General features: G+C 46.7%; 1 protein-coding gene across 2 annotated transcripts in view; it reads left to right on the top strand.

The window, feature by feature from the left end:
- The window catches only part of LOC131269546 (protein lap4), a 60,313-nt gene that overhangs the window by 16,118 nt on the left and 19,862 nt on the right, over positions 1–24,333 (top strand). The window contains exons 3-17 of one of the 2 annotated variants that reach the window (XM_058271966.1): positions 4,846–4,963; positions 5,073–5,241; positions 6,199–6,444; positions 6,548–7,669; positions 7,953–8,125; positions 13,929–14,125; positions 14,207–14,779; positions 14,857–15,049; positions 16,227–16,774; positions 18,859–19,128; positions 20,703–20,813; positions 20,887–21,066; positions 22,178–22,541; positions 22,619–22,893; positions 22,983–23,141. In XM_058271966.1, coding sequence (XP_058127949.1) covers positions 4,846–4,963; positions 5,073–5,241; positions 6,199–6,444; positions 6,548–7,669; positions 7,953–8,125; positions 13,929–14,125; positions 14,207–14,779; positions 14,857–15,049; positions 16,227–16,774; positions 18,859–19,128; positions 20,703–20,813; positions 20,887–21,066; positions 22,178–22,541; positions 22,619–22,893; positions 22,983–23,141 — 4,698 coding nt within the window. The remainder of the gene's footprint in view (positions 1–4,845; positions 4,964–5,072; positions 5,242–6,198; positions 6,445–6,547; positions 7,670–7,952; positions 8,126–13,928; positions 14,126–14,206; positions 14,780–14,856; positions 15,050–16,226; positions 16,775–18,858; positions 19,129–20,702; positions 20,814–20,886; positions 21,067–22,177; positions 22,542–22,618; positions 22,894–22,982; positions 23,142–24,333) is intronic. The other variant, XM_058271967.1, reaches the window with a different exon arrangement.

Raw genomic sequence — 24,333 nt, 5'->3', positions numbered from 1 at the left:
TCGCATTTGCCACGACCTTCTTCCCCCGCCGTTGTTTCCGTTTTTTACCCCCCTCTGTCCGGTGTCCTTATTGCTCCTGTGGGGAACTAACCGAAGTGGCGGGGCAAGGTGCTGGCGGGTGGAAGGCGAACACATTGTGCACGTAAACCATTAACTCTCCCGGGCGCAACAACAGTGGAAAGAAAAATAAACCTAGCGAAAAACTAACAGGTTGCATTGTGTGTTGCATCTGTGTGCTACTTTCGGGTTCGGGGCCCGAGTGCAACCAAGGAAACGCAAACGGATGATGCTAAAGGGACGAGGGGGAGAAGGGAGGTAGTAAATATCACAAATAGTACAGTGAAAAAGTAGAGCGAGCGAGCGGGCAAAAGTGACGGAAACGCGCGGGCGGCGGGCACTTCCGTCCCGGGAAAATGGGTGCGAGAACTAGGGAAATGCTGCTGGCGGCGGTTTTTAAGGTTATGCGTGGTACCACCACCGTCCACTCCACTTCCAGTTCGCCCCCGCGGTGGAGTCGTAATGAATAGAAAAGCGAAAACCTGTTTTTCGCCGAAACACTTCGCCCACCCGTGCCTTCGGGCGCTTTTCCGTGCCCCCCCTTCCCCTGCTGCTCTTGGCGAACAAGTAAACAAAATAATACTCCGATTCGGAATAAATGTGATGTGGCCTCGGGAAGCGCTCCCGGTGTGTGTGTGCTGCGGCCGGTGGCTGGGAAGACAAACATTTAATTGAATTGGAAATTTTAAATCGAGCCTCCAACCACCTTCCTACCGTCAGGTCGGGTCGGCCTCCGCCAAATGGCGCCCTGTTGCTTTTGTCGGAATGAAAGCGACCTACCTGCATACTCCTGGCTTCGGCGACAAACCCGCGCGAGTCCCCCCCATTTCCTCAGCACCACCAGTTGAGCATTCCGTTTGCTGTTTTTCTTTTTATACACCCCACGTCTCCTCCTGCGGTAGATAAAATTCCGTATGTTCAATCGGACATGTTTTTATTGCAGCTCTCCCCCATTGTGTCCTACAGGACGCGTTTTATTTCTGTGCACGTGGTTTTTTTTATTGAGTACGTGTTGAATGAGCTGTTGGCGCCAACCATTTTCTTTTCAACCACCTTGGAAAGCCTCGGTTGAAATGTACCGGGAACTAATGGAGCTATCAGAGAAATAAGCCATGGATGGACAGAGTATCAAAATTGGGATTTAAATGCACTAACGCAGTGGTAAAATGGAGGTATAAAGTTTATGGCTCCGTGTTTATTTCAATACTATTTCAATAATATTAGCGAAACAGCTCGCTAAGACACCAACTTTTGACTCAGCGCGTCCTTTTTTGTTACTTAAAGTTTAATCATGCTAAATGATTTGCAACATGAAATGAATATTCTCATCAATCAATCAAAACCATCAAATGAGTCAACAAATGCATAAAGTGAGGTTTGCTAGCTATAAATTCGTTAAATTGGGTTTATAATTTCATACACTTTCTGCGTGTTTTTAATAAACGTAAGAATGAGCAATAGAATTGGTAAAAAACACATGGCAATAGAAATAAAGTAGTTGACAAGTAAATAAAATCTATAGCTGTACGAGCTTGTTAACAAAAACACTATTTCACACAATATTTCAATAATATTAATTAAAACAAACATCTAGAACATCCATTTAATACTCAGCATCACAACACCTTGCAGTAAAACAAGCTAGACATAGTTGTCAATTATTCAATCAACTGATTCAACAAACGCTTCAAGTAGCGTTTTGCAGCTCAAAATACAGTAACGTGTGGGTTGGGATCGTTAAAAAAAACATATGAATAAGTGATAGAACTGGTAAAAAACAAACAAAAGAAACAAAGTAAATATAACGATAAAGTAATTAAAATGTATTACTTTATGATCTAAATCATTTAAAAAAGCACCTATTATATCGTAAAATAGTGTCTTAGAGAAGTGTCTTAGAGACAAACATGGATCCGCTCCGAATAATGCTTGCTTTTGAGCGTGTATTAGTTTAATCTTTTCGAATCGGCAAGTGGATAATGTAGTTTAATTTTGCAATATAAATAATAAGAATCCTCCTTGATCCATTGTTTTTCTTCTTGTTTTTTGTTTCTCAAGCAACTTGGTTTTAATTATTTTGGAGCACTTACGTCTTGCGTCTCCTGCCATTTTCTTTTTCTAATGTTATATTTTGTTTTTCACTTGCGGTTTCACCTTTTTATCATTCGTGTCTTTCTGCATAGTTTACAAAATTATCATTTGTGTGGCCTTTCCGAGTTTATTATGTGTGGCATTGCAATGGTTTTCTCATAACTTCCACACACGCAGTAGTTGTTTACAGGACAGTCGTTTTCCGCAGCAAGCAAGGATACGGCTCCACATTTAAATGGTGCTGCCTAACGATTGCATCTTTACGGGTATCTTTCATGTACTGCTTCACAACTTGCGGGCTCGGGCTGATTGTTTCCCGAGCTGCAAACTCGCCGCTTGGGAGGCATGCTTAGAGGCACGTGCTGTCAGCGGCCTGTTTGTGCCCCCCCAACCTGCCATCCAGCAGCCTCAGGTTGGGCCACCGAACTTTCGCCGTTGTTTGCCGTTCGTGTCCCGTGTTTGAATCACGCACCGCACTTTGGAAGACCCACTACCGTCTTACGCTTACTCATTGCCGGTTCCCGCGCTCCGCGCCACCGCTGCAGCAACCTTCCCCTTCCGCTTCGACCTTCGCTAAACTTCGTGTTTGGATGAGACTCCGGTGCCAAGTGTAGGAAAATGCGCTTCAGAAACATTGTAAAAACAACACTTAACACAAGGGGGTTTCTTTCGCCGCCGGAAGCCAAAGCGGGGGTGAATGCTGCTGTGCTGCTGGTGTGTGTGTGTGTGTGTGCAACACCGTGCACTTTTCTTTGGCGGCAGCCGGACGCAGCGTAGTGCAGTGGCCAGTCTCGCAGATCTACGCAGCTGGCGGCTGCCCACTGGCCTCGAGAGGAGAAGCGTCGTCGCTGTTGTTGTTTGCCTTTCGCCTGGATGATGTGGAGGAGTTGTTGCCGCAGCACTCCCGCAAAACAAAAAAGGGGTTGTACCGAGAAGAATGTTAAGGTCCGTCCGTAACCTACATAAATTTCTATATTTAACACGTTTTATGTCGTGTTTCATTTTTTATTGAATTTTTACGACGCTTGGCAGCCAGCTCGGATTTATTACACGCTTCCTCTCAAATCAATCCGATTTTTAATTTTAAACACGTTGGGAAGCGTTCGAACGTACGGTGCGTTCAAAAAAAAATTCCGAACTCCGGTCCTGTTTTTTGTTGGCTTCCAGCGCGGTTGCGGATCGGTTTCACGCTATGTTTACAAAGCATATATACCGGGCGTGTGCGAGCGACGAAACCATTTGTACAAACTGCATTCCGAAACCTATCATTTGTACTCCGAAGGTTTTTTTCCCAGAAATGAAGATAGTTTCTGGTAAACCTGTTCCCGGATCATATCTCAACAATTATAACTAACCAGTTGTAATTTGATTATTGAAATTGTTGTATTCAAAACCAAAAAGTCGCATAAAATATGGAAACAAATGAATGAAATTGATATTAGCTTCTCGTTTATGGGTCCAGTTTTTTTTCCTGAATCCGGTTGAAACTTTTCACCATTTTCCGAGGGACGGGGGCGCACTTGACGGGGTTTTTGCTCTACCGAGTTGATTTGTGTGAAGCTTTGGTTATTTTAATTTTTAAATTCGAGCTATTCCACTGGTTTGGGGTTTTTACCTATTTTTTGTTTGTTTTCTTGCTGAACTTTACTCGTATATCGGATTGTTTGGTAAAAGCAAACAGCAAAATGTATTATTTATTAAACAAGTTTGAGTTATTATTATTTATTACACAAGTAATAAGAAACTCGAGGTATTTGTGCAACAACACTTGTGATTAAAAGCTTAAAGAACTTTTGCTTTGCGTACTTTCGAGCGAAAAAAGAAAGTGGTCGAAAAGAATATCATAAACAAACTAAACCTTAAACGAGCCTGTTTGATTTTTTTTCGTGTTTCGTAGTTCTTTGAAAATTGGTTTCATCATGATTTTGTATTGTTTGCAAATGTGCTTTCCGATATGAATAATTAACAAATGGATATAATTTTCTTCTTCTCTTGAAATTGTTTATCTTACAATATTAGTGTTTCGATGAAATACTTACGCATTCATTATTTGTTCAATTACATTTTACATTACTTTCCAACTTGTTGATTGCATCTCCCTCTCTTGTATTTGATATCCAATTATGCCAATGGTACAATGGGCTTGTTTGAACATGTAGCAAATTTCCAGAACCACGATGTTATTATCGCACGGAAAACAAACCGCTGGAGAGGTGACAAATGAAAACAGCACCTTCCATAGAACTTCATTTATTCTATTTTGTTCCACGCAATTTACTGTTGCATGTTTTGCATTTCTCTCGTGTCCGATGCAATGCCGTAATGCAGCAGCATTTCCGCCCGAACCGTGTTGGCAGATTGATCGAATAAGGCGTCGCCAGCGTGTCCGGTGCATCGGACCAGCGGTTCCCGGAATTGAGTTAGGCTTGCTGCGGGTCGCAGGACATGAATCCCACTCCCGGTTCGAGTTGGAGGTGACGAATGATGAGGCAAATGCTAGTGCATCCGCCTTCTATGAAACGCTGCCGATGGCAGCTCGTCGATCCGTGATTGATGCGAAACCTAATTCGATTCGACCTCTGTCCGCTGGATTCGAGTCCGGGACCGGAATGTACAAATTGCTTCGGTGCGCCCGCTTCTGTTACCGCTTCTATTCATTCGTTAATTCGTTCGCTTCTCTTATTCGTTCCGTTGCAGGGATTTTTTCGTCTCTACCGTCTGCGGAAGCTGGGCCTGAGCGACAATGACATACTTAAGATTCCCTCCGACATACAGAACTTTGTCAACCTGGTCGAGCTGGATGTGTCAAGAAATGGTGAGTGTAATTTCCGGCCCGTCCGCTCCATATGCCGAGGGGGAGTCCCGGTCGCCTACCGTTTCCGCGTTGCTTCCATTTTCGGTTTTCCTCCTCCACTTCCACACAGAAATCGGTGACATTCCCGACGACATCAAGCACCTGCGCAGCCTGCAGATAGCCGACTTCAGCTCGAACCCGATCTCGCGGCTACCGCCCGGGTTCTCCCAGCTGCGCAACCTGACGGTGTTGGGCCTGAACGACATGTCCCTCGTCGCCCTGCCGCAAGACTTTGGCTGGTACGTAACCATCATCCACTGTTTGTTTACCTGTTTGCGTTAGCGAGTCTCGGAATCTTGTAAGATTCCACTCATTACGGTACACACTTTTATCTGAAACGTTCGACGCGCTTTACAAATCAACATTCCGAAAGTTGTCAACAAATGTCTTCGTCTGTCAAAAGATGGTACAGTCGTTGCCACCAAACTGTATCTCGAAAGCAGGTGGTGTTGTCTCTATGCCTCCATGTTTTCGAACAGCCCATCAACATTTGTCTCCAAGGTTTTGCAAGAGCTCATAGACTTTCTGGTTGTGTCTCGTAGTCATTTACTTTTGTCTCGAGTTGAAGACAAGAAAATAAAACAGGCTATTGTGCGTTTCGTACCTGATTACTATCTGATAACATTAAAATGGTCAAATGAATGCCTTAAAACAAACTTTAATCAATTATCACGCATTTTCCCCCACGATTTTCGAGTGCGTTTTTGTTTATCCACACAGAAGCAATGAATTAGGGGAAATAAACCTGTTTTGATAGCTGCCAAACGTCACGGATTTTGTTTGTTTACGATAGTTGTCATGTATTTTTTCAATTTCGCTCAGTACCAAACTTTTTATTTGTTATTAATGTTGCATAGTTTCTTTTTTGTCGACCATAATGGTACAAACAAAAATCTTTATTTTTACAGTCAAATGTCAAATAAAAAATGTTTAGACAAAACTGACATTCGGAAGACAAAACCAGATGAACACGAGACAAAAATGAATTAGAAGCAAATCCAGATACGTAATGTCTTAGAGACAAAAGGTTGATGCGCTTTTTCGATCATAGTTGGGTTGGAAGCAGAGATAAGTGGCAATGACAGTAAAAATGGTAGCTTTTTCAAGGACTATCATGTCGAACCAATGTTTGTCAAAATGCGTGCTCACAGACGATGATGGATTGTTCGTTTCGCTTTGATATCGTTTGACAATAGTCTGTCGAAGCTGGTGTCGCTGGAGTTGCGCGAGAACCTGCTGAAGAACCTACCGGAGTCAATTAGCCAGCTGACGAAGCTGGAGCGGTTAGATCTGGGCGACAACGAGATCGATGAGCTTCCGTCGCACCTGGGCTACCTGCCGTCGCTGCAGGAGCTCTGGCTGGACCACAACCAGCTGCAGCGTTTACCGCCTGAGATTGGCTTACTAAAGAAATTAGTATGCCTGGATGTCTCAGAGAATAGGTAGGTCGAAGTGGATGATTGCGGGGCTGTATTTGGTATACTTACACACACCGTGTGTTGTGTGTTGTCTGTCTTTCTCTCTCGGTCCTCTCTAATTCTGTAGATTGGAGGAGTTGCCGGAGGAAATCGGCGGGCTGGAGTGTCTGACCGATCTGCACCTGTCGCAGAACCTGCTGGAAATGCTGCCGAATGGGTTCTCGCGGCTGGTCAGCCTGTCGATCCTGAAGCTGGACCAGAACCGGCTGCACACACTGAACGACAGCATCGGGTGCTGCGTGAACATGCAGGAGCTCATCCTGACGGAGAACTTCCTCAACGAGCTGCCGGCAACCGTGGGCAACATGCTCGTGCTGAACAACCTGAACGTCGACCGGAACTCGCTGGTGGCGGTACCGCGCGAGCTCGGCAATTGTCGCCAGCTCGGCGTGCTGAGCCTGCGCGAAAACAAGCTCACCCGCCTACCCTCGGAGCTCGGCAACTGTACCGAGCTGCACGTGCTGGACGTGTCCGGTAACCTGCTGCAGCACCTGCCGTACTCGCTCGTCAACCTGCAGCTGAAGGCGGTGTGGCTGTCGGAAAACCAGTCCCAGCCACTGCCCACGTTCCAGCCGGACGTGGACGAGGTGACCAAGGAGCAGGTGCTGACGTGCTTCCTGCTGCCGCAGCAGCGCTACGTACCGGCCAACCCGAGCCACCGCGAGGATACCGACTCGGAGAACTGGGAGGAGCGCGAGGCCTCGCGGACGCACTCGGTCAAGTTCACCGAGGACTTCAACGCGGACAAGGACAAACCGTTCGTGCGCCAGAACACGCCCCACCCGAAGGAGCTGAAGATGAAGGCGCACAAGCTGTTCGCGAAGGAGCGCAAGTCGGACGACCTGTCCGGCAACCTGGACACACTCTCGGAGGAGTCCGCCTCGCGGCCCTCGCTGCTCAACCGCTCCGGGTACGGGGCGGCCACGATGGAGGACATCCAGGGTGCCATGCCGACCGAGACGGCGCCCGGCGAACCGGAGGGCCATTCCAACCAAGCGCTGCTCGACACCGACGACTACCCGGACGAGGACGGCTACGAGAAGCGGGTCGGCTTCGAGGTGAACGAAGACCACGAGGAGGGGGACGACGGTGGTGGTGAGGGTGACCGGCAGCACCAGCAGTACCAGCAGTACGGCGACGAGAGTGACGAGAACGGCGGCAAGAAGCCTATCTCCAAGCTGCACCGCAGGTAAGCCTCGTCCAACCTCTTCCCAACAGGGTTTGCTCGCTCGTGTGTGTGTGTGTGTGTGTGTGTGTTTGCGTGGTTTTTTGGTGTGTGGTATGCCTGCCCCCTTTCCCCTCCCATGCAAGTGCGTCCCCATATGTTCCCCGTTGCATTTTCACGTTTCGCGTATAGGTCACACACCAAAATTCCACGCCACGACCACGGAAAACCCCAACAGCTTTCCTGGCTCAAGACGTGACTCTGACTCTCTCTTTCATTTTCCCCCCCATTTATTCTCTGCCTGCAGGGATACGCCGCACCATTTGAAGAACAAGCGTGTGCACCATACCATCACTGACAAGAATACTAATCTAATGTTCACCTCGCTGAAACTAAAAGAACTGTCCCCGCCGAAGCTGGACGAGCATCCGACGGTGGAGCAGTCGCAGGCTGCGACGCAATCCGCCACCCATCCCGAAGGTAGGTAGGGGCCTGAACCCCCGGGCAACCCGAAAGCAACCCCTAACCTTAGATTCAATCTTACACTAACTCTCCGAGGGTGTCGTTGTTGTGCAAACACGCTGTTTACGCCGGTGAAGTTACAAGAGACGAGATCGTATACACATGCGTCGCAATAGTCATCGGTCCCTTTTGGTTGGACTCTACACGGTTCCATGGGTGATAACTGGAGTACAAGGGAACATTGGGCCGAAGTCACTAGAAAGGGCCTCGAATTCGATGAGATTGTTTGACTAAGTGATCGAGATGTTTGCCAGCATTACATCACGATCCATCATCGTCGGCATTACGTCATAACGTCTTTCGGTTGATCATCTTCAGGCGTAGTATATTCTTGTCGAAGGCTATAGAGGCCCGATGTGTGCTTCACATTAGGATGCATCACATTCCAGCGGTCGGCAACGGTGGTGTAGCGGTGGAAAATCAATGCTAAATGGAGAGATACAGAGAGAGAGAGACAGGGAAGGAGAGGAGCATGGATGTGTGCGATAAGATAAGCAGCGACTAGTTTCGCGGTGATGTGCGAGCATGAAGCTGAGGCGGCCGCCAATTCGACACACCAGTGTGTGGAATGTGTCATGTTCCAACATCGATGCCTCTGCGGTGGCGTACTTATTTTAGGTTCGCGGGAAGCAATCGAGCAGGGCGGCGATAAGGCTAACGATGTAGCGTAACTGATAAGCGCCCCAGGGCCAACGTAGCCATTGCCGGAAGTTTAATGCGGAACGGTGAATGGAATGTGCAAACAGAAGATCACAGGTCTTCAGCAACACGCGAAGTGTTCACCTGCCAGCAGAGCGGGCCCTGCGCAGCTTACGGAGGGCGAACAAATATTTGTCTGCGATATTTTGAGGAACCTGAAGAAGGTAACAGGTACTTGACTGGTGACTCGGACTCCGACTTCTCGGCTTCTGAAGCAATCGCCAAGTGCGTGACCTTTTAGCTCGGTATTCGACCGATTGTCCTCCTTAAGGGCGAACTCATTTGCGTAGGTTCCAATGTTTGCCCTTAGAGACTAGTCCGAACATCTCCGGACTTAACTACCGGCCTTCCCAAAAAAAAAAAAACGCTCGCATTGCTCGAGAACTAAGCGCACTCCGCCGCATGTGACCACACATCATTGCACAATTGTTTACCGACACTACTCTGCCCCATGCGCTGTGAAGATGGCGCAACGGGGCGTATACTCCCTTAAGGCGGTTCCAGCCTGGTAGCGCTTCATTAGAGTGCACCCATGATGACGGACAGCTATGAGGGCACCGTTGTGGAGGTTACCAGAAACCGCACCCCTTCGCGATATTAGCCCCCCACCCTCTTCGCTCCCTTTCCGAAACGGGTGAGGGTGATACGTTGGGTGAAGGGCGTGGTGTAGCACTCTGTGTCACTCGTTGCTCCCCAGACGTGGCGTACTTCCCGTGGCACTCCACGCTCTCGGCCTGGGAACGCACGGTTTCAATGACGCTGTGTGTACACATTGCGACGACGACGACCAATTTCAGATAAGCTCCCTTTTGTACACGCTGTTGCTCGTTCGATAAACAAACAGGTAGAATACCCTCTCCCGATCGTCCACCTGCGTATGGGTGTCACGAAGGTATCCGCATTCGGTACAAACCTTCAAACCGTCCAAAAGCCACCTATCTGCCGCGTGCGTATGTGTTGAGCATGTTGCGCGCGATAACAGAAGGAGGAGGGTGTCGTCGATTTTGTGTGTCAGGGTTGTACGTCGAAAAACGGCGACTATGACGACGATAGTGGTTGCTTCGCGCTGTCGCTTTGTCGGTGGGGGTCTTTGGGAAACACATTAGAGTTTAAGCATTCAAGATTATTCATTTTGGAAGTACCCTAACTGCATTTCATGCGTGCCTAACAATGGTTACTAGCTGTGAAATGTAGCGTACCTCGGGATTTTAGCTTAGGGTGACGTCATCGAAGAAAAAGAGAAATCCAATGATTCACTACCGTTGATCTTCATCAGCTTGTACACTGGTTCTTGTACAACGTACCGATTCACCAAATCCAACCGGATAACAAACTTCTGACGTTCCCGGGTGCTTAGTCATGGGTGTCAGGAAGGAAGGTTATAGTGGCGACAATCGAATCGTAACCCTTAGGTATAGGAGTGGATACCTCTAAGGGCAGCCTGTTAGCACTTTGCTTATCAGATCTCTGGACGGTGGTGTATGGAGCACATACAAACACACAATTATCAATTCACATCCACTCATGGGTGGGTTCCCCTCAATGTAACGGGTATATGTAGCACTTCCGTAGGCCACAGTCCGCCCGGAGTTACTGCATCATGACGCGTAGGTGGCGTAGTCCAATATAGTAGTCTCTCAACCGTGGCGTGGTAGTATCTTTGGAGAAGAATTCTCAGCGACGCCGTACGGGTTGTAGTAGCTGCCCGCGTGTCGCGCACGTAGAGTGTCGTTTGGTTCTGCGTTCTATCGCGATAAGAGGTAGTTTTATCGAGTGTGCGCTAGCTCCGCTTATCGGGACCACGCAAGGGGCCAGTACATCAGCATTTGGCAATCGCTCTCGCTTTGCTGCAGCACACCTTATCGATGTCGCCGACGCTACGGCTGGCAAAGCCTGTGGATCGGTCCTAGTGCGCGGTTCGTCGTGGTTTGTCACGACGCGCGATGTTGATACCAGCCGCCAGCATATTGCAGCAGAGTACACCTCGCGGACAGATCGTCATCTGCTACCTATTGTGGAGTTCTTCCAGCCAGTGGAATACGGTGCTAAAGCTGTCGACCATCCGAACAGAAGATTTTCCAGCTGCATATCGGTGAAATCCGCTCTAGAAACCTTCAACGAGATCAGAACGTGCGCCACTGAGTCATCGTTGACGCTGCGCGTCTAACCACCGGAATCGTCTCCAATCAACCGAAAGTGTATGCGTGTCCGTGGTGTTGTGAGGTGCCCTTTCCTATTCTGTGGCAGCAGCTACACGCTCGTTGCCCTTTGGTAGCCCTACAAAGCGCGTGTCCCACTAATTGAGGGTGAAAATTACGTTATCCCAGTTATTAAACCGAACTCTCTTCAGCCTCTCTGCCTCCGGCGACAGGGTGGCCTTTACATCCGCGTCACTGGAGCGTGGCACATCGTACGCGTATTTGTGTGTGTCTATCTGGCGTAAGGTAGCTGAGTGTGAAATTTTCGAGGCTGTTAGATTAATTTTATCAACGCAGCAAGCAAAACCGGACGGCCCTCGAAGTCCGTTATCGAGTTGACGGAACTCCTTTTGTTACCAAACTACAGCAACCTGCTTCCGTTGCCATCCGTTTGTCCCATGTCCCATTAGCTGTGTGTGTTGTTTTCCAGCGGCTGCCAGTGTTTGGGTTTGACGTCCTTTTGCGCTCTTTGTTGTAGCGCCAAGTTTATAAATATTTTTGCCTCACCGCAGACCACCAGAAGAGAGGCGAGAGGGGGTTGTGAGTTGAGTTTCAGCGATGTTTTCGGTAAAGTTCAAGGTGAAGGACGAGGGCAAGGCGAGGGCGTCACGGCGCGGGCGGCCGCTCTCCCGGCGCTCGTCGGCGGCGTCCTCGACGCGCTCCTCCAACCTGTCGTCGCTGGGCGGTGGCGCGTCACCCGCCAGCATCCTGTCGAACGGTAAGAAGAAGTCGGGCGGCCGGAAGGACGACAAGCGGCGCATTCGCATTATCACCTCGGTCAAGGGCGGCGGCAGCGACGGCGAGCAGCGGACGGCGGCGGCGGGTGGCGGTGGATTCGCCCTGTTTGGCAAGCAGAAAGTGTACGGTAAGGGAAGGGACTCTTGTCTTTGACGACTTTACGATAACGCTGAGATACAGCACCAAAAAAATAACATCCACTCCAGGACAGCAGGCCGAGACAAGCGCCATTTTGCCCCTCGGCACGGTCCTAGTTCCAACACCTTCGGCTTCGTCATCGTCGTCAACCCAAGACTCGCGTACGAGTCTTTATTAATAAATGGAGGCTCAAAAAGCTCAATTTTCTTAACAACTTCGCCGTGTGAAGGTGTTTTCCGAGTTCGAAACAAAGGATCAAACTGTCCTACAGTGCAAGTGTCCCGAGGTAGCCTCAACCTGGTGCCGTTTTTCGAGCACCTTCGGGCACGCGCTAATTGAATAGGTACACATACGTTAAACAAAAACAACCCACACACAACCGAAACCCTTTGGACCATCGATAGCACTTCGATACTAGGTCATAATTATGTGTGTTTGTGAAATAACTTCATTGGCGAGGTGCAAGCGCACGCGAGGAGGGAAGCGACGAAAACACCGAGTGTACCCGTGAATAAACAAACATGTTTGACTACACAAATCGCCAGCGTCGTGTGCTGTTGCCAGTCGTAAACAGTGGCTACGGCGGCGATTAAATCTCGCAAGAGCGTGTACACAATGTGCTAAGCGGCAGAGGATAGGAAGCTGCCTTTGCCTCTCGCTTTTTTTTTTTTTTTGTAAAAACCCTTTCGGTCCGCGGTGTCAGATGTGTCTCCCCCCTGAAAGGCATTAACAGAAGCACGGTGGACAAGAAAAAAGAGAACTTTACTGACAAGCGTCAGAAAAAGGCATCTTCAAAGCGTTATGAAAATTAAACGGATGCAGTTTATAATGCAAGGTAACAAAAAAGGCTGAAATCTAACGTTTCAGTTAGAGCATCGGGCTCTTTGGCACCATGGAATGGTTTCGAGTTGTTTTGTAGTTTCGTGAACATGATCAATCACATCAAAACAAATCGTTTTCAGGTAGAAGACAATAATTATTTGCAAGATATGGAATGTAAACAGTGCCTAAAATACTGTAACGAATCGTTTCATAACACTATGTCCGATTTTTTTTATAGAAAGCTATATTTTTATAGATCAATAACATTTGTTTGAAAAATTTGGTAAATAGTCAAATAATTTCCATCACCATTTTCTCTCTAATTAGAAGCCATTGCATTTGGTAACTAAAATGGTGTTTTAATTTTTATCTACCTTATCATCCTCAAATCTACCTTGTCCTCAAAAAGTGCAACAAAAACATCCATTGAAGGATGTAGAGCATTAACCTTGCCGCCTTTTTCAACAAAAACAAGCAGTATTTTTGGCTATTTTTGAGAAAACCACCTCAAACCGCGGTAGAGGCGTGCTTCTTCGGAGTCATGGAATTTTTCTATTATTATTCGGAATATCCTTGGACTTACGAGACCACAATCTGTCATTTTGAACATCCTGAAGGTGCTGTAACAAATCAAAGAGAATTCATCGGAAAAGAAAAGCGTAGGAGAGTTGCTTTTTCACACTGTTCCAATGAAAGATTGCGAAACTCCGTCAAATCAGACATTTTTTTACAGCTTGCAATTCCTTGGGGTCTTGTATAAGTAGACTGGACGTGGCCTTTTTCGAGACGTTAACATCAGTTTTTGATGTTTGTCGAGTTTTTTAGCAGACGGCTTTAATCACTTGCTTTTCAGGCTGGATCTGTTTTGGTCATCAAACTGAAAAGTGTGTACGGGAATATATTGGAGCAAAGTGTAAATAAGCTTATTGAAATCGTGCATCCTTCGCGACGAGAAGAATCATTTTCGCTTGGAAACCACTGGTTCACACCAACAAGAATGCGTTTATATCGGTGTGTGTGTTGTGTGTGTTGTCTCTTGTTCCCAGCGAGATGCCCAGCAGCGTGTTACTAAACCACAATAACGATGGCGCCTCTCCCCCCCCCGTCTGCGGTTTTGCTAGGAACTGTTCGATAACGTTTCCGGACTTGGAATTTTCCCATTTTAGATACCCTCGATGCGTACACCGCACTCCGGGAGGAACGGCTCGAGATCCACATCGAGCGCACGTCCGCCGGGCTGGGCCTCAGCATAGCGGGTGGGCGCGGCTCGACCCCGTTCAAGGGCGACGACGAGGGCATCTTCATCTCGCGCGTCACCGAGAAGGGCCCGGCGGATCTGGCCGGGTTGAAGGTTGGCGATAAGGTGAGTCACATGGATGGTTGCTGTTCGCAGAAACAGGGGGGTCCATTAACGTCTTCGTCTTCGTTCCTTTCCGTTCCGTAGGTACTTAAGGTCAATGGAATCTCGGTGGAGGATGCCGATCACTACGATGCGGTCGAGGTGCTGAAGGCGTGCGGCTCGGTGCTCGTGCTGTTCATTGCCCGCGAGGTAACGCGCCTCATCGGACACCCGGTGTTCGACGAGAGTGGCTCGGTGGCACAGATCAGTGTGACCGACCACCAGCACTCGGACGCTGAAGGTAAGCTAGCGATGGTTTCGCCGCCGCCACCACCACCCGTGTCGCTCGGCATTCCGACCAGCGACAACAACGGGTACCTGGGGTCGGCCGCTCCCTCACCGAACACGGTTGGGCTGCCGAATGGTGCCGCCGGCGTCTCCGGTGGCGCCAACCTCGGCGAGATGCTGGCGAACGGCAACGAGATCACGCAGAAGATCATCCTGCACACGACGCTTATCCGCGACCAGATCGGGCAGGGACTCGGATTCTGCATCGCCGGTGGTAAGGGACACGCACCGTTCAAGGACGGCTCCGAGGGCATCTACATTTCGCGCCTGAACGAGAACGGTGTCGCACACAAGGACGGCAAGATAATGGTGGGCGATCGTGTGCTTGCGGTAAGTAGTGTCCGAAGTAGTGTTACCCCATAATGAAGCGAACTCCTTTCAAGCCAATCCTTTTCTTCCGCCCGCAGATAAACGGTGTCGACATTACCAACGCCCACCATGACTATGCGGTGCAGCTCCTGACCGACCATCAGCGCTTCGTGCGGCTGGTGGTGCAGCGAGAGGTAAAGGGACCACTGGATGCACTTCACAGTCCGCGCAGTCCACTCGTCGGCCCCGCCGGTGTCGGAACACGTACCGGGGCCGGCAGCTACCGAGCCGGTAAGCACGATGTAGAGTGCAGGAAAATTTTAACAATGGGAAAATATTGTTGAATTTGTTACGAATTTTATTCGAAGAGATGATCTTAACATCTAAAGTTCAGTGTAGGAAAGGAGTGTTTTTTGTAACGCAAAATCCAGCATATTTATTATTAACCTGAAAGTAATTTGTGTTGCAAATATCTTCTCAAAAACCCAACTGGCACATTACCGACATTTAAGAAACATTCTACAATGTATAGTTTGTCTACTGCAGATGATAATGCTCAAATTTCTTTGCGCTTTTAAGATAGACAGTAAAGCATAACCAATTTTTCACTCGTCTGTGTCTAGCGGGACATGTCCCTTTTGTATTTGAGATATTGCATTTCAATATGTTCATAAAATGAGTTTCACGAGGGGAATTCATTTGATCAAATAATTAATGTCAAACTGCATCACAAGCAAGGGCTACGAAGATGTTATTTAAAAAAGTCTTCAATGAAGAGATATTTATATAACGTCGATAATTAAACCTCAAATGGTTGAAAATTTGGATTTAAGGCTAAAGTAAAGCTGTTTTACTTGCACGCCGAAGTAAATGAAATTCAATTTACTGGTTCTTGATGAATGAACTGGCGTGAACAGTGTGTTGCTTAACTAAATCAACAAATATGTTAACGGGACTAAATCAACAACACACGGGCCGATTATTTTGCGAATATTTATGACCTGAACAGGCATTAATTGAATCATTATCATGTCACGAGCCAATCATTCAGGCAATATTATGTTAGAATCAACGGGTTCTAAACTAGAAATAATATGCCTAAAGAAAAGCTAGTCTACCAGTTGAGTTGAAATCTTTGAAAAATGTGTCTTTGAACTTTTAAAATACATGAATATCTGTTGCATTTTTATCACTTAGCACTACATATTGTTCCCTCAACATGGTTCAACGTCATATTTAGGATTTCATTTTTTTTATTTGTTCATATTTGTTTAGGAAACGTTTCTTTGAAAAAAAAATTATTAAATAGAGGTTTCTTATTTGTTGTAAATAATGCTAGGTGCCAAATTTGATTTAGTGTATGTTTTATTTTTGTAGTTCATATATTGATTGACGTACTTGACAAATATTGCTTTCCTACTTCGAAACGAGATTTTGATTTTTTTTTTATCTTTGCCTTTTGTTATAGGATACACTGGTTACCGACGCTCGACGACAGACGACCAGCTCGCTGAAAACAATGGCAGCAGTCCGCTTCAGTCCGGCGAAGCAGCCCGGGCTGCAGGTCTCGAGGTCGATGCCAAGGCGCACGACCAACAAAAGGTAACTGGCAATGGTGGGCCTCCCGCTCTCAGTTCACTAAGCTCATATGCACCGCCATCGGTACCGCACCATCACCAACACCTGCCATCGTCTGCTGCACATGAGTCACACCATCAGCAGCAACAGCAACAGCAGCAGCAGCAGCATCAACAACAATCGCATCTGCAATCGCAATCACATACGCAATCGCAGCCTCCCCTACCAGCACCCCGTACAGTATTAATGCAAAACGTAAATAACACCCACAAGCAAAACATCACTAGCTACGATGGTAGCAACGGCGTGCCGCCAAAGCAGCAGCAACCGTCGGATCCGCAATCGGCGATGCAGGTCGCCACCGGAAACGGCACGGGGCTGGCGGGTAGCACTAACAATAACGGAGTGGTCTCTCACTCCACACACGACGACCCACAGGTAAGGTTTCCGTTTTCGTAATCGCCGTCCGTCCGTCCGTCGGTATTCCGTATCCTGCATGCAGAGAGAACGTTATCGAAAACTCGCCCGGGGTTCTCGGGAAGCCCACTCGGAGCACACGCTGGGTTTCCGCGCGCCAACAGAGCGAAGCTCGAATGCTGCTAGCATGTTTCCTCCTCGAACTAGTCCCACAGCCCCCTCTCCTCCCACAACCACGTCTGCCGGGGTCTTCCTAGTACGCGAATATAGCAGCTGTTAACACGAACAACCAGAGATGCACTCCTTGTTGCTGCTAGACACGTTGTGTGATTAATTCTGTTGCACCGCACGATGAATGGCTGCGTGTTTGCATTTTTGTTGTGTATTTTGTTGCATTTCTTTTTTTTCGTTGTAGTACACCTCGTTTCAAACACATCCAATGGTTTTGCGCACGCATAAGAAGCATAGTACAAATAATATCGTGAAGCAATCTAAAACACATTTCACCATCAATACTGTGTCATAACAACTTTTCCCTCATCTCACAACACACATCTCGAAGGCAGTTTCCCGTCCAATTCGTCACTTCATCGATCATTGTAAAATCAAACGCGAAAATCAACCATTATAAAGTACAATGTTCCATTGTTTAAAACGCTTCTATCCAGGTTCCTGCCAACTGTATGTCCTTTTTGGAACGAGATTAATTGGGTTTTGTCTGAAACGAATAATTTATAGAATATAGGAACTTGTCATTTTCCTGAATCACAGTGGAAAAGTGATTTCCCGATGGAAATAGTAGGAAACCATATTTTACTTATATCTTTGCATGATAGCCTTCGGGTTAGCTGTCAAAAGCTCAGGATTGATACTAGTCATCGCTTATTTACAATCTTTTGCAATACTAAACTAAAAAGATTACCAACCTGATAGGTGAACACTTAAGTATAAAATTGGCTGAACGGATTTGGTAAACAAAATATGAGGCAAACAACAGAAAAACATTCAGTATCAAAATGTGTTAGCCTATATCAATTCCATTGTTCATTGGTACAGTGCACTGTAAAGCTCGACCCGAATTTGTTCCATCGCTTTTTGCGAACGCGGCTTCGAACCCGGATGGATCCGTTGTGGTTCCTCTCGTATCCGCTGTCCCGGTAATATTACTACGGTTCCTTCCCCACACCAGCCATATTAACTTCCACCACCCTTTGCCACATTTCTCAGTAACTACCCCGTAAAGCTATTAGATGTACAAATAAGTATTAGCGTATGCGTGTGTATGTTTTTTTCTTTCCTAATCCATATTTTCCCATTTTTCTTTTATTTCTTTTCCATATTTTCCATTTTCCCCCAATTCTTGGTTGTTGTGGGTTGCGCCTGGCCGCCTGACACCTTGACCATCACCAACGACCCTTGACACTCCCTTCTTCGGTGCAAACGCCATGACCGCCCGCCCGCCCGCTCACTCGCTCGATCGCTCGCTCACATACCTAATCCACGCCCTCTCGTGCGCCTCGCATGATGTGCCCGACTTTATATGTATATATAAATATACGTGTGTATGTGTGTGTATGTGTGCGTGTGCATGGTGAACCCTTGATGAACATCTACGGACCTGGGGGGGTGGCATTTGTTGTAACTCTTCTCCTTAATCGTACCGGCTACGGACGACGCGGTGGTTGGAATACACCTAACCTAATGCAACCACGAAAACATCAACATCATCGATCATCACCGGATCAATTGCCATCTGCATCACCCTTTCCCCCACCTCCGCATTCATTTGGTCTTTCTCTCGCTCACGTGGTTTCTTCTTTCCCTCCACTTTTCCTCCCGCCTTCTGTCGACTATCTCGACGTACCCTTTTATCTATCTGCTCGAAAATCTTTGACCACGTTCGTCTGTCCCGTGGAAAACCCTTTTCTCGCATCATTCCATCGTCGTTTTGATGTGGAAAAAATTGGGCGATGGTTTGAAACGCATACGAATAAACCATCCACAATTTCCGCTTCGTTCTTACGGAACGGAACCAAAACCCAAAACACATCGGAATCGGGTGAAAAAAAACCAAACAACGACACGAAACGAAAAACTCCCTACAGGTGTCAGCCAGGCCCATGACCAGCGCAGACTTTCAGGCCATGATACCGTCTCACTTTATCAGCGGCGGGCGGCAAGTAAACGTGGACCGGTCGGACCACGGACCCTCGGTGACGGTGACGGTGCAGAAGGCCGTGCCGGACATGCCGATGCTGCCGCCAGCGCCGACCGAGCTCGGCACCGTGACCGAAACGATTACCAAGTCAACGTTCACTGAGACGGTAATGACCCGGGTTACTGACAATCGCTTATTGGAACCACTAATCAGCGAGGTAAACACAAACGTTTTCCAACGATTTTTTCTTCTTTCTTTTGTTTCTATTTTTTTGCCAACCACCGAGCACATGTCTACCACACACACCCTAGAGAACGGATTGAACGGAAAAAAATCACATTATTACTATTACCATTTACCTACAACTATCTTTTATTATCTTCTTGTCACCTCCGTTTCGCGTTGTCTCCAGATAAAGAAAACATTCACAGATTCTTCATTTATGTACTCTTTAAAACTTCCTCTATTCCGCTTCCGGCGGGGCGCTCTTCTACAACTCTGTCTTTGCGCAATTAAGTGTGTCTACTCCACTAGCATGATCAATGTGCCAACAATATCAAAACAAATGGAAACGAAATGATGCTTATACTGTAACGCCGAGGTTGCAGCATGCTGCATGCTTCACAATGCGACGAGATATCCTTTTCTATGCTAACTCTCTTTGAAACTACCTCATATCATCGTCAACGAAACGGAAAGCCGATGGTCAATCGAATCCGTATCCTGGCATAGACTGTGTGTCTAATATATCTCTGGTTTTACTAATCTGTTGGATATTTTAAATATCGCACACTTTCGTGTGTATGTTTTAGATTCATATAAAATGAAGACTGCATTTATGCGTGATTTTGATAGTTTACCTTTGCCTTTCTCATTCGTCTATTAAATTATTATTATGTTGGAAATGTCACGTTCGACTTGTTTAGTTCATAGTCGAGGAACTTATACAAAATGTACACACTGTTGAAACATTCAAACAAAATCAAATCAAACTATTGCATCTTTTGCTAAACACATATACGATCAATAAACCGCTTTAGTTATTTTTGATCGTGATTTGAAAACCGAATTTGTCAATCCAGAATCAAATTCATTTTGACAGTCATTTAGGCATTATGTTTGTTGCAAGTGCCTTAATTGAAATTGCTAGGGTCCTGGGTTATTGTTCCCCAGTTAACAACCGGTGTTGGCTCACTTTGGTACTGCAGCGCTGCTATTCACTTGGTTCCCTTTTACCTCTCTTATTCTCTCTATCTGCTTGTCAAACCTACAGCTACACACACGCACTAACTGAACGAATAACATACGTATTTTTATTTCCGCTCCAAAAATTCCCCAGTCTGACCGTTTTCATTCCATAACTCGTACTTGCACCTTTTGTTTCATACATATTACTCCTAATTTCAATAATTTTACCGAGTGGCTGTTCATATTGTCCTAGCAATCCTGTAATTTACTATGATGCGATTTACATTTAACTGTGTGCACTTTTTTGTTAACTCCATCGTGTATGTTGCACCCGATGTGTTGCGTGCTAAACAACCGTATACTAAATATCTCGCACTCACCGACGCTGGAGTTCTAATTACTTGCTCTGGGGTTTCATATGACTGCGTTTCCGTTCCGTGCACGCTCCGTGATGATTGCTGCACCAGTGTGTATAGGGTGTCCACTGATTGAGTCACCATTTTATCTGTGTTTGTGTTCTGTTTCTTTTTTTTCCATCTGTACATTAATGGTGTACATCAAAAACTCTCCACACAACTGCTGCTGGTATCGTCGATTCTGCAGGAGGTCGTACTGCCGAAGGATCAGGGCTCACTAGGATTCAGTATTATCGGAGGTACCGATCATTCCTGCACCCCGTTCGGAGGTAACGAGCCGGGAATATTCATTTCACACGTAAGTGTTGACAACCCGATACACCACGAAGCAAGCAATCATTAATTACCTTTTTTCCGTTTCCGTGTTGTAGATCGTTGCCGGCGGTATTGCGGCGCTTTCCGGTAAGCTGCGTATCGGTGATCGGATCCTGAAGGTGAACGGTACCGACGTAACGCAGGCCACGCACCAGGAAGCGGTAATGGAGCTGCTGCGACCGTGTGACGACATCAAGCTGACGGTTCAGCACGATCCGCTGCCGGCCGGGTACCAGGTATGGCGTGTTCCCAGTGTGCCTGCATATTTTTTAGCACAATATTTCTTGCTTGGAAAATGCCATCATCTTAGTACTTTTCTACACTTTGCCACTTTCGTCTGCTAACCTCCGGCAAAGACCACTAAAGGCGTTTCAGCTCAAAGTTTAATTTTAACGCAATAGAAATAAGCGCAACGGCCAGCTCCTCATGGTTGAAAACAACATGACAACATTTCGTCTTGAAAAAGCTACGATTCGGTGATGTTCCAACGTCGCGGTGCCTTTAGCGGTTGTTAAAAAACTATCTGATTTCGGCACAAATTCAGAGACTCGTAAAACTAAATGATACTTCATGAGCTTTTCACATTTGTTTGTGCATCGTTTTCCGTCATACTACATTTAAGCATGCTAAGGTTAATTACTCACGAGCAGGAAAGATATTGTGATGCGTCTAGAGATCAATCTACCAAGCTTCATGTTTCGATTCAACCGAACACCAAGGATCTGTAGATCTTCTATTTACCGACAATATTCGAAATGACAATGCAATCGAAGAATCGATCTGTGTAGATCACAAATATTGTTATAACATATCTACTATCTACTAGACGCTCTTTTCAATTATTCAACCTCTTTTGCCTCACCCATTCTCGTTTTGCAAATGCGTATACACAAAAATCCGCATCCGCTACTCTGCTACCCACTGCCTACGCCCATTCCATAAAACAGCATTTTGAAATAATTGCATTGAACACAGAGGTATGTAAACGTCGAGCCAAGCGATATCGATGTTTCCCCTTGTTATGATTTTCAATACTCATCGGAACGCGAACGGTGGTTCAGCTTTATTTCGATTTGTTTTGTGTTACCAAACCCTCACCCGTTTGCTCGGTAGGCTTTAAATAGTAAATCATTCGTTATGGACTACTGTTCCGTTCACTAAGTTACTTGTGACTCGCTGAAGGAATGAAAATTTCTCGTGCGAGATTTAGTGCATGAAGTTGGAGTATTCGCCTTCGTTTTTTCTTCTCTAATTGTAGCGTTTATGTTATCCTTTTTACTTGAAAATAAGTTTGATTTAATGTAATGTACGCTAATGACGTTGATTGTTGCCCAATTTCCATCGCAGGAGGTACACATTGTGAAGCAGGAAGGTGAAAGATTGGGAATGCATATCAAGGGTGGCCTGAACGGGCAGCGTGGCAATCCGCTCGACATCACGGACGAAGGAGTGTTCATCTCGAAGATCAATACGAACGGGGCGGCGAAGCGTGACGGCCGTCTGCGCGTCGGCATGCGCATCCTGCAGGTGAACGGTCTGTCGCTGTTGGGCTCGACGCACCAGGAAGCGGTCGATGCGTTGCGCGCCACCGGTAACCAGCTACATCTGGTCGTCTGCAAGGGCTACGAGAAGGCGGATCTGCTGCATCTGGCCGGTAGCGCCGGCGGCATGAGTACCAGCCTAAGCAATAACGGGGAAAATGCTCGGATCGGTAGGAAAAACCCCCCACCATAAACCCCGAACACAGGGCATAAAGAATTTGTGACTTATTCGATTGTTATTTGGCAGGCTCGCGCGCTTCGGAAACGGGATCCGAACTCAGCCAGAGCGTTTCCAGCCTGGACCGGGATGATTCGGTTCTGTTGACGGACGCGCACCGGAAGCTGAGCGTGGACAAGATCGACGAGGAGGTGACACCGCCCCAGAATGCCGCCAGCACGGAGGCACTCGAGCAGCAGGCACCGCAGGAAGTGGTGAGTGCCACCTCCCGGGCGCTCGCAAGTGTCAATCCCCAGGACCAACAGGTAGCAGTTTTGCCGAAGGAAAAAAGCACACCCGAGAAGGTACAGGAACACGGCACACGACTGTAGTAGCGGTTGCTAGTTCAAAATGTGGTTATAACGCACCCGTTTCTCTTTTCCACCCTGTCCAGGTGTTAGACATCGTGCGGGCCGCCGAATCGCTGGCCCTCGGGGGTCCGTTGGTCGAGAACGGTCCGCCGAAGTCCCCGACGGAAACGCCTTCCGAAACCTTGCAGAAGACGACCACCATCGTGATGTCGAAGCACACCCTAGACACACAAGCACCTCAGGTAAATAGCACACCAATGATTCGGCCACAACATGAGCTGCTATAGACAATTACACAAAACACACACCCCTCCCAACACACACATACACACACGTCAACACATCTACACTGCTTCTACCAACGAAACGAAACTGTAATCGTGCTTATCTCATTCTGCTTCCCCTGGGCCTATGTGTATGTGTCTGACACTCCTTGTATTACTTCTATGTTGTTTAAATTCTGTAGCTAACGTCCATGAGTATCGATCGGATCGATCGTTGGTCTCATTTGTGCCGTGACACATACACATAACTACTCTACCATGTATCCATTACAACGGAGGACAGGAGCAAGCAGCGGGAAAAACTCTTACCCGCCCTTTCTCTTTCCGCTCGGACAGCTAAAGGGTGAAAACACACTGTTCTTCGACAACTTAATCGGCACAATTACTTTCGAGAATATGCTTCTGTTTTCTGCTCGGAGACGAGTGACGTTTGGTTGGGAGATTTTGGTTCTTTTTTTCTCATTTTCTTTCTCGTATTACTTTAACCGGAGTTTTCAAAGTTGACATGGAACATTACTGTTCATTTATCATTCAGCAAATCGCTCTCAAATGTGTATGATCATGAGCTTTTTGTTTTATTATCCAGTTTGATTCAGGGCGGTTGCATTGCTGTAACCGAAATTATATTTTCGTACACTATGGGATATTCATGTCGATCACTTTGTTTTTGTTTGTTGTGCTGTGTTTTGTTTTATTTTACTTTGCACGACTTTATACAACTTTAAGTTTTTGATCATTGTTGTGGGAATATGAAATTTAAAATGTGTTAATATTTGGTGTGTTAAGTATAACGCTCTCTTGAGATTCGTTCAATTCCAAGTCTTTTGGTTGGGACCAGTTTGTTTGATATATTTATTCTCTTCTGTGTTCGCGATTCTATTGATTTTGTATGAAGTAATCAAAGACCGCCAATGTACCGATTGGTTGTCCCGCGGTATCTTGTTTGTTTTTGTTCGTCTTTTTGGGCATTTTTCAGCCGAAATGTTTCAACGGTGCTGCTGCAAACTTCTGCTGTTTGGCAGGAACATGTTTCTATTGCTGAAATGGAAGCCGCTGTTCATTCACAAAATATTTTTCTCTTTCTCTCTCTCTTTCTCTTTTCTCTTTCTCTCTCTTTCTCTTTCTATGCATCTGCCTTTTTCTTATCATC

This window comes from Anopheles coustani, chromosome X (genome assembly GCF_943734705.1).
Source record: "Anopheles coustani chromosome X, idAnoCousDA_361_x.2, whole genome shotgun sequence".
Lineage (NCBI taxonomy): Eukaryota > Metazoa > Arthropoda > Insecta > Diptera > Culicidae > Anopheles > Anopheles coustani.
Note: the sequence above shows the minus strand (reverse complement) of the source record. Positions and strands in the feature narration are given on the sequence as shown.